The sequence below is a fragment of the Schistocerca gregaria genome, chromosome X (assembly GCF_023897955.1).
Source record: "Schistocerca gregaria isolate iqSchGreg1 chromosome X, iqSchGreg1.2, whole genome shotgun sequence".
In the NCBI taxonomy this organism is placed as follows: domain Eukaryota; kingdom Metazoa; phylum Arthropoda; class Insecta; order Orthoptera; family Acrididae; genus Schistocerca; species Schistocerca gregaria.
This window is the reverse complement of record NC_064931.1, coordinates 518145421-518156769: the sequence shown is the minus strand read 5'-3', so window position 1 is coordinate 518156769 and position 11349 is coordinate 518145421. Positions and strand designations below refer to the sequence as shown.

The window sequence follows — 11349 nt, the reverse complement described above, 5'->3', positions numbered from 1 at the left end:
TCCACGTGTTGATGATTTGTGGGAGGATAGCAGTCCATTTAAAAGAATTAAGGAGTTTAAAATGCATCCACATTTGCCCTTTTATAGATGTTTTTGAATGCTCTACAATATGTGCTTTCATCTAAGAGAACTTCAAGTATGGAAGTATTACATAACATTTCATTAGTGGTGTGAAATATCTGTTACAGGACTCACCACTGTGATCTGTTCATATACTGTGTGGGCTGTGGTTGGTTGCTGTCTGTTGGAGTTGCCATAATTGATGCACTGGGGTGATCTGTTGTTAATTTTCTCATTCTGAATGTCAATAATGCCACTGCCAGGTAAGTCTGCTAATGCATATATAATGACATTTTAGTATTTCGAGCTGTAGGTACATTTTACCTCTACTCCGTTGACTTTCTTATATACCTCTGTCACATGTAACACCTGACCATAATTGTCAACATCTTCCAGTGAATAGCTTTCCAGTTCATAGAATATTAGATTCACTAAACTGGATGTTTTTTCAAATTCCCTTTCTCCAGTCTAGAGTGCATTCTTAATTAAAGATATGGGATAAGTACCCAACATATATGGTTTTTCCTAGCTTACTTCATAAGTTCTGTCTGTCTGACCATCACTGTAATGTTTAATGAAATCACCAATAGCATCTTCTTCATCTTCTTCTTTAGCCTTTGAGTCATTTGAGAGATTCTGTGACAGGTCTAAATGTGTCTCTGAGTGATTGGTCTCTTTCCAAATGCCCTGACTTCAGCAATTGCAGTTTCTCTCAGATAGCCATACATGATTTTGTGACTTTATGTTTCATTGACATGTTGTTATACATTAAGCAGACTTTGGAATGGTATTTAACTTACGTAAATACACTCCCGGTTGCCTTCTTTTCAATGGTATCAGACTGTGCAATTATTAACTTGTTCATCTTCCTTTCTGTTACAATAACTGTTGCACCATAACATACTGCTAAGGGAGGGGGATGAGGTAATAAATGATCCACAACACTCAGCAAACTATGTAAACAAGCATTTTTCAAGTATTGCAGAGAAGGTACAGCAAAATTTCCCCAAAACAAATATAACACTTGTAAATAATGTTGCACTAAATACGATGTTGTTTCTTCAAACCACAGAGAATGAAGTCAATAAAACGGTTCAAAAACTAAAAAATCAAAAGTCAGTAGGCTTAGATGAAGTACCAAGGTGTGTACTGAAACAATGAATAGGGATTATACAAGGCTCCTCAACAAATATAATAAATGAATCCATCACATCAGGGATATTTCCAGAGCAGTTAAAACAGGCAAGAGATGTACCTTTGTTTAAGAAAGGTAATACAGAAGACATAGAAAATTACCAGCCCATTTCCCTGCTGTCAGCATTCTCAAAAATAATAGAAGCAATTATGAAAGACAGGTTAATGAATTACTGTACCTGAATAAATACTTTAAGCAAATCACAGTTTGGTTTCTAAAGTGGCAAAAATATGGAGTCAGACATAGTAGAATTCATAAAGGTTGTACTTATGCTTTTGATAAAGATGAGTGTGTCACAGGCAAATTTTTGGCTCTTTCTAAGGCATTTGATACAGCCGACCACAAGATTCTATTAAATAAATTAGAAGCATTAGGAATAAGAGGGGTAGCTAATGACTGGTTTCGATCATACCTTGCAGATAGGGTACAAAGAGAAGAGATAACACATACTTCAAATAGATCTAAACATTTAGTAAAACACTTATCAGAATCAAAATGCATTAATATAGGGGTTCCACAAGGTAGCATATTAGGATCAATACTGTTCCTGATATACACAATGACTTTCCCAGTAGTGTTACTCGTGGTGAAAAAATTCTTTTCTCTGCTGACAGCAATATTATAGTCACTGAGAAAATGAGGACTCCTTGCCGAGAAGCAAATGAAACTCTCAAGGAAGTTTATGATTGGTCAATAAACAATAAAGTGACATTGAATATAAAGAAAATTAATGCCATTAACTTCAGTTTTAAGAGGAAAAATGACAATATTAAATTAAATGTAGATGGCGCCTCTATAGACTGAGTAACAAATGCAAAATTTCTAGGAATGAATATTGATTCTCAGTTGAACTGGTGTGAACACACAAAGGTACTTGCAAACAGGATGTCACCAGCATGTTATGCCCTTAGAAGCCTATCATCAATGTGTAATATGCAGTGTCTTTTAGTTACATATTATTCATATGGCATTCTTTTTTGTGGAACAAATGCACAAAATATGAACACAATTTTCAAACTCCAGAAAAGAGCCATAAGAATAATAACCAAAAATACTAGTCGAGCTTATTGTGAAGATCTGTTCAAAACACTGGGGATTTTAACTGCTCCATGTGAATACATTTATCAATCAGCTGTACCCATCAAAAATAACATTGATAATTACTGCACAAACAGCTCTGTCCTAGACCATGCAACAAGAGATAGACTCAACTTACATTTAACAAAAAAAAAAAAAAAAATAAACATGAAACTCAAAACAGCATTTTCTACCAAGGAATAAAACTACAATAAATTACAAAAAGAGATTAAAGAAATTGCAAAAATACACTTATTTAAAAAGGCAGCTAAAAACTACCTGTTATGGAACAAATTTTATACATTGAAGGATTACTTAGATAACACAGAGTAGGGGTTTGATAAAAATGTTGTGCAAATAAATAATAATAATAATAATAATAAAAATGATTATAAAATATCCAACATTCCACATAACACCTTTTCCTTCTTTTTTCCTTTCATACTTACCCCCAAGCTATGCATAGCACAATACTAACACCTCTTCCTCTTCTGTGCTCAACATCTCACTCATTATGGAGGGATGCTGACTCAGTTTTTCAGGATAGCAAATGGGAAGTTGCGGTGCAGAAAATGGCCCAGAGATCACTTTGTGTGTGTGTGTGTGTGTGTGTGTGTGTGTGTGTGTGTGTGTGTGTGTGTGTGTGCAGTGACTGATAGTAAGATATGAGTGAATGGTGTGGCATTACATTATTTTAATAAGTTATTTGTAAAAAAAGTATTGTATACCAGGAGTAAATTTAATGATTATGTCCAACTAGAGGTCTGTAAATATATGTGTATACAAATTAGCTTATTTTAAATTGATCTAAACTTGTAAATACTTTGACATGTGCTATATCCTTGTAAAAAGAGATCTACAGATGAATAAAGCTACTACTACTACTACTACTACTACTACTACTACTACTACTTAATTTGTTGGTTAACCTCAGAGTGGTTACATTATAGGCTTAAGTATTTATCTCCTTAATACCCATGTTGAGTACATCAAATCTAGAAGTATGATGCTTAATACTATTGTTGAGCACCTGAATTTTCTTTTAGAAATGAAAAACTTATGTAGAGATGAATTTCAGTGTGGAACTCAGTCTAACACTGAAAAACTACAGTAGTATTATGGTTAACCACAAAATATTTTTATTGGAAATTTAATTATTTATGATACTTAAAAACATAATGATACTGCCTCGGAGAAGAAGACTGCAGCTGTGGTCTGTTTATTTCAGTAGCTTAAAAAATCAGCAAGTAGAGTAGTATTCTGCATAACTATGAAAAAGCCTCACTGTATTTGTACACAGTGAACAGTATAGTTTCTTTATTCTTCATGAAACAATTAAAGAATTGTGAACACTGTCTCTGCTGAAGACAATCTAAAGTTTCTAAAGGAAAACAGAAAATTTATGTGAATACCATTTTCTAAAATATACTTCCTGTCAGCCTGTACATGAAATCACACAATGAAAAGTATAGAAGCAATATGGTTAACTATAAACAATTTTTATTGTAAATTTAGATTGAAGATAGTAAAAAGCATAATGATAGTGTCTCAGAGAGAAAGATTGCATCTGTTGTCTCTTTATTTCTGCAGCTTAAAAAAACCACAAGTAAAACTGCATTCTGCCTAACTACGAAAAGCCTCACTCTATTTGTACACTTTGTTACACTTAATACAATAAATATCACAAGTCTTGGGAACAATACATTACTTTAAAAACATTTATACAGCAAATGAATTGTGCACATTAAAATATACAATGAAATTGAAATTACATACTTAATTAAATATGAACAATGACAATATGCACCAGGATGCACAAAATAATAGTGCAAATCACTAAGGCAATGCTGAGCCCATTTGCAAATAGACACTGAGTCTCATGAATTAACTCATCTTCCTCAATGTTCATCCATTTGCGAAATATGTCCAGCAGTACTCAAAAACTATGACACAAAATCAACTTACTTATGACTTACAGTCTATAATTTTAACATAAATGTTGAGGTGGTGTAGGGAACCAGAACACAGTAATCTATCATAAGCAATGTCAGGGGATTCTTTCCAGCCAATGACAAAGATATGATTGTATTCATGTTTATGGCCTAGTCCATATTTTATTCACATTGTTTCATTCCACTTCACACTCTCCAATGCATTTTCACTTGTAGTCTATTTTTGTATTAATTCATGAAGACTTTGTGCTGGAAAGTGTAATGTGCAGATTCAGCTTCTGCATACTATTTCTGGTCTATCTGATGCTTCCAGTCACAATGTGTATGGAATTTCATATCATTTTTACTTGTTCATACTCTGGTGCTCCTGGTTGACACTGCTGGTAACAGTGGTTGTCTGTACAACAGCTCCAGTCTCACCACACATCTATAAGACACTACTATATCACTGTCTCCTAGTCACTTGGTAGATCAATAAATACAATAAATTTTGTTGTATGCAGTATAGTTTTTTCATCAGTGTCATAAGAAAGAGCAAGCACTGAGGTCCTGGAAAAAAATGAGAAACATAATGTTCATTCTTAGCTACAAAACCAGTTTATTTATTTATATTAACTATACCAGTGTTGCAGTTTAAGTTGCTAATTATGCTAATATTTTCAGTAATCACTAGTTTCACATATATTAAAAATAATGTTCAGTAATGTGGCAATACAAGACTGCCTTTACCTCTGATAACTAGTTAAACATCTTGTAATTATAATGCTGCTCTGACATAAGAAAAATAAACTTATTTTGAACATCTATAACAATAAAGAAACATTGCAGAAATGCAACTAAAGTAAATGCTTGCACTTTTTTCCACCAATAACAAAAACTAGAGAAGTTCATTAACATAGGGAGTTTCTTCATGTGAATGGTAAAACTGTAATGTGATGGGGGATAATATGGAGCTCTTCCAAGTAGTTCATAATTTAAATTTAAATTACAGCAGCAGAAATAATATGTTGGGCTGGTGTACTTCAATCAAAATGTTTCATGGTGGAATTAAGTTATAATGATGTTTAGAACAACTGTAAAATAAGTCAATATTTTATTATGAAGACACCATTCAGTTTCGATCTTTGTAGTGCCAGACAAGTATTTGTATGTCTCATATTTTGTGCAAAGATGTCATTAAATGAAGGGAGAGGGTGAAACTGTGCCAAAACATGGAGTTATTTCTAATTATGTAAATTTGATAGCATATCATAAATTAGTTCTGATATTAATTTTCTGTACTTAAGAATAAAATTATGTATTAAATGTAGAGTGAAAATAGTGTAATGCAAAATGGATATGAAAATACTTGTTTTGTGTTTTGATGAGCATCGTAGTTCCAACTCAGGACTGGGGATATGAGCGGGAAAAGGAGGTCTTTGTCCATTGTCCATTGTGGTGGCAAGTTTGGAGCTGCAAAGTGCCACCACGAGCACAAGCATGGACGCCAGTGTCTGTGAATAAATTGTGAAGGAACAACATGAAAGTGTGCAGATGTGAGAGAATAAACCACGTCTATGAATTGCACCGATTATTATTTATCTGCATTTCTTCTTGTTGTAGCAGTTTTAATGGCCAGTAGTATAACTGAACCATCACACACAGCACCACAAAAATGATATGAAATACATTAAAGTATAAAAAAGAAACCATCAGTTACCTCAAACATTGGACAAATAGAAAGAAAACCAATATGGACTTCACAGAGAGTATGAGTGGTTTGCCACTACATAACAAAAAATGTTTTATTCCACAGTCAGCAAAACAGAAGAGGGACAAGATAAATAATAATGAACACATTGTGCTCACTTGCCAGTCTCCAGCTAAAGCAGATTTACAACAACTCAGGAATCACTGAAAGGAAAATAACGTTAAACCTTTGCACCAAAACATTCAATACCCAGGCAACAAAATAGTATAAGTTATCCTGAGTGAAACACAGCCAGATGCATTATGTTTTTGTGAGGATGAGCTAAATGAAGCAGAAATTTAAAATCTAAAAATAAGAAACTGTAATCTCATTAATCATTTCTCTGGAACAAAACATGGAGGTGGAAGTGTTGCCATATACAAGAAGAAAATTGGTAGTCTTTAACATACTGAATACTGTAAATGTATAAACCTTTCAGCATATATTGAAAAAAAGATTTGAAAATACTGGCACAATGAATGAAGAACTAAGAATTTTCTGTGTATGCAGGTCTGCAAGTAGTAGTATTGAAGCATTTATGACTTTTTGACAAAATTAGCAAACTTATTATTGAAGTTTAAAATGAATGATGAAACATGTGAAGACTAGAACACAGTACAGTGAGCATCCATTATGTCGTGAAGGGCAATCACAACCAGTTTTCAGGTCTCCATAATCAGGTTACTCAATATGTGCATTGGAGTCAAAGTTACTTGGTGTTGTCATGGAATCAGTTCCAATTAACAGCTAGTGTTGAGGACTTACACCACACAGGCCATACACAATTAACAGGTGCACATGATGATTGATAACTGTGACTTTTGAGTCAAATCACTGTGGACTGAGTACTGTAGAACTGAATTTGGTGTTGTGTTTCACATCAAACTGTTTGGAGATTATTGCATGATGAGAACCTCCATTTCTGATGACTGTTGTGAGCACTACATTGCAGGCCACAATGTCATGAACTCTTTTGCAGGTGGACAAGAAACAGTGCAGAATGGATGCACCAGGATTGACATCAGGTGTTGTTTATGGAAGAAACACAGATCTGTTTGTACTCTGAGAATCACAGACAAGTTTAAAGACAACCCAGTAAAATTGAACACTCCTGACACTGTATGCAACTTGTGCAGGGCAGTGGTGCAGTGATGTTCAGTGGTGGCATTGCATGGGGCTACTGTACACGTCTTGTGATTGTTGAGGGCAATTTCGTTGCTTTGCAATACAGGGATGAGATTCTACAATGCATAGTGAGACTGTATCACCAACATTTTGGTGACAATTTCCTCTCAAAGGATGATACATTGTGTTGTCTTCATGACGTTCTCATGATCATTTTCCTCCAGCATGGAGGATCTCCAAAATGATGAGATCTGCCTATTCTCTGGCCACGAATACAATCAAGCATGTGTGGCATCATTTGCAAGAAGCTAATTTTTGGGAGGTCAAGAATGACAACAAACTGTGCACTACATACACAGACTCACCATTGAAGAGTGGGACTATTTGGATGCTAGGATGAGCAACATGATATGGCCTAGCTGTTCCCTGGCTACAAACACAACTGAAAATGTGTGGGATCAATTGAAATAAGCTAGTTCTGGACATCGAGAATGACCAAAAACTCTGCACTGCTAATGCAGAAGCACCATTGAAGAGTGGGACAGTTTGGACTGAGGCTTCATGATCTCATTGACAATAAGCCATTATGGATTCAAGCCTGCATCCAAGAAAGGGGATGTTTCACCACATATCGGTAGTGCTCAGGAGAGTTGCAAAACCTCCCCTGCTGCAAATGGGAAACACACAATTTTGTCATTACCCAAATGTTTGTTTTTTCATTTGGTGTTCTGGACACATTGCAAATTAATACACACATGAGCCACAGAGCTAATTTTTGTTTTCTCTGTGGTGAATTGCAAAATAAAGAAGTGATGCAAAACACTGAGGAAAGAAGACTGGGATGAAACAATGCAAGCACAAGGTACAAGGGACATGTATGATACATTTATTAACACGCCAATGCATCATTTTCATGCAGTGTTCCCAAAATGACCTCTCAGGAAAAGCAAATTCTTAGTAGGCAATGGATTACCAAAGAAATAATTGAACTCTGGATTAGAGTGAAGTAACTCAGACAAACAAAGAACATGGAGATATTTGTATAAACAGCATCAGAAGAAGTAAAGGCAATTAATAAGACAAGCAAAAGCTAGTTAAATAAACAGAACCATAGCAAATTCAAATCATGAACATAAAACAGCAAGGGATATAATTAACACCGAAAGATGTAGTCAAAAAGAGTGTAAATAACAGAAATTTTATTAAGTCAAAGAGGATTAAGAACAACATAATTACAGATGGAACAAAAACTGCTAATATAATCAACAACAATTTTATAGATGTACAAGATTTAAAGGGGGAAGAAATTGATCAATGCAGTCTAGAAAACTTGGGCAACTATCACACTCATTGTTCCTGGAACCAGTGACAAAGACTGAATTCATAAAAATAATTTATAAAGTAAAATCCAAGAAGTTCACAGGAGATGATGAAATATCAAATTATATTATAAAAGTGTAAATCAATAAATAATTGAACCTCTTCTGGATGTAGCAAACTGCTCATGCAGAAGCACCATTGAAGAGTGGGACAGTTTGAACTGAGGCTTCATGATCTCATTGACCATATTCCATTATGTATTCAAAAGAAAGAGTCTTTCCAGAAAAATTAAAAATAAGCAAAGTCATGGCACTATGTAAGAAAGGTCACAAACATGATCCGAATAACTAGAGATCAGTATCTCTACACTCTGGCTTCTCAAAAATAGTAGAGTGCTCATGCATAGTAGGATGACCACATTCCTAGAGAAACACAGTATTCTGATTCTGGTACAACATGGTTTCCAGAAAAGGGAAAGCTGCAGAAACCATTATCTCAATTCTAAAAGAATCTGTTATAGCTGCATAAGACAAAAGAAAATCTATATCCACTATTTTTCTGAATTTGTCTAAAGCTTTTGACACAGTCATCCATATAGAGCTAACTGAAGAACCTGAAAGCTATGGCACACATGGGTGTGCAGTGGAATGGATAAAATCATGTATCAGTAACAGAAAGCAATATGTGACAGGTGAATCTGGATGAAGATCTCAACTCAGAGATATTTAGTATGGTGTGTCTGTACTTGGCCCACTTCTGTTCAACCAGTTTATAAACAATACAGAAGTCAGTGAGAAAGATAAAAAAAATACTGAATGTTAATGACATGACATTAGTGAATGTAGAAGACAATCTGGAAACACTGGAAAAAAGGATCTTTACATCAACAAATAACACAGTATAATGGCTCATAGAAAATATTATTGTTATTGTTGTGATCTTCAGCCCAAAGACTGGTTTGATGTAGCTCTCCATCCTACTCTATCATATGCAAGCATCTTCATCTCTGAATAACTACTGAAACCTACGTCCTTCTGAATCTGCTAACTGTATTTGTCTCTTGATCTCCCTCTATGATTTTTATCTCCCACACTTCTCTCCAATACTAAACTGGTGACCCCTTAATGTCTAAGAATGTGCCCTGTCAATAGATCCCTTCTCTTAGTCAAGTTGTGCCAAAAATATCTTGTCTCTCCAATTTCATTCAGTACCTCATCGTTAGTTATGTGATCTACCCAGCTAATCTTCAGCATTCTTCTGTAGCACCACATTTCAGAAGCTTCATTTTCTTCTTGTCTAAACTGTTTATTATCCATGTTTCACTTCCATACATGGCTATACTCTAGGCAAATACTTTCAGAAAAGACTTCTTAACACTTAAGTCTATATTTGGTGTTAATAAATTTCTCTTTTTCAGAAATGCTTTTCGTGCCATTGCCAGTCTACATTTTATATCCTCTGAACTTTGGCCATCATCAGTTATTTTGCTGACCAAACAACAAAACTTATCTACTATGTTTAGTGTCTCATTTCCTAATATAATTCTTCTCATAACATCCATAGATCAGCACATTCCTCAAACTGAGGAACTATCAAGAATGGGGTCCACAAGGATCAGTCTTGGGCCCTTTGTTGTCCTTAATATATATTAATGACTTGCCCTTCTATATTCATGAAGAGGCAAAGTTAGTTCTCTTTGCAGATGATACAAGTATAGTAATCACACCTGACAAACAAGAATTAACTGATGAAATTGTCAATAATGTCTTTCAGAAAATTACTAAGTGGTTCCTTGTAAATGAACTCTCACTGAATTATGATAAGACACAGTACATACAGTTCTGTACAGTAAATGGTATGACACCATTAATAAATCAGAAGCATATAGCTAAAGTAGAATATTCAAAATTTTTAGGTGTGTCCATTGATGAGAGATTAAATTGGAAGAAACACATTGATGACCTGCTGAAACGTTTGAGTTCAGCTACTTATGCAATAAGGGTCATTACAAATTTTGGTGATAAACATCTTAGTAAATTAGCTTACTATGCCTATTTTCACTCATTGCTTGCATATGGCATCATATTTTGGGGTAATTAATCACTGAGGAATGAAGTATTTATTGCACAAAAGCATGTAATCAGAATAATAGCTGGAGTCCACCCAAGATCATCTTGCAGACATTTATTTAAGGAACTAGGGATATTCACAGTAGCTTCTCAGTGTATATACCCTCTTATGAAATTTGTTATTAACAACCAAACTCAATTCAAAAGTAATAGCAGTGTGCATAACTACAATACTAGGAGAAAGGATGATCTTCACTAGTCAAGATTAAATCTAACTTTGGCACAGAAAGGGCTGAATTATACTGCCACTAAAGTCTTTGGTCACTTACCAAATAGTATCAAAAATCTGACAGATAACCAACAAGTATTTAAGAAGAAATTAAAAGAATTTCTGAATGACAACTCTTTCTACTCCATAGAGGAATTTTAGATATAAATTAAGAAAAAAAAATTATTAAAAAAATAAAAAAAAACAAAAAATAAAAAATTGTTATATTAACTTAATTATGTTGTTAAATTAACTTAATTATGTCATGTATTGGAAAATTTGACTCATTCCACATCATTACGAAATATCGTATTCATGATCCATGGAACTAGTATTAATCTAATCAGCATCACCTGATATAATCAGACTACATTCCACTACCTCTATTTTATTTTTCTTAATGTTAATCTTATATCCTCCTTTCAAGATGCTGTCCATTCCATTCAACACTCTTCCAAATCCTTTGGTGTGTCTGACAGAATTACAATGCAATTTATTTATTTTTTCTCCATGAACTTTAATTCATACGCCAAATTTTCTTTGGTTTCTTTTAA

General features: G+C 34.2%; 1 protein-coding gene across 1 annotated transcript in view; it reads right to left on the bottom strand.

Moving 5' to 3' along the window:
• Positions 1-3810: 3810 nt before the first annotated feature.
• Positions 3811-11349, bottom strand: part of LOC126298209 (hemicentin-1-like) — a 748827-nt gene continuing 741288 nt past the window's right edge. Inside the window, exon 56 of the mRNA XM_049989513.1 lies at positions 3811-4833. Coding sequence (XP_049845470.1) covers positions 4740-4833 — 94 coding nt within the window. The 3' untranslated portion in view covers positions 3811-4739. The remainder of the gene's footprint in view (positions 4834-11349) is intronic.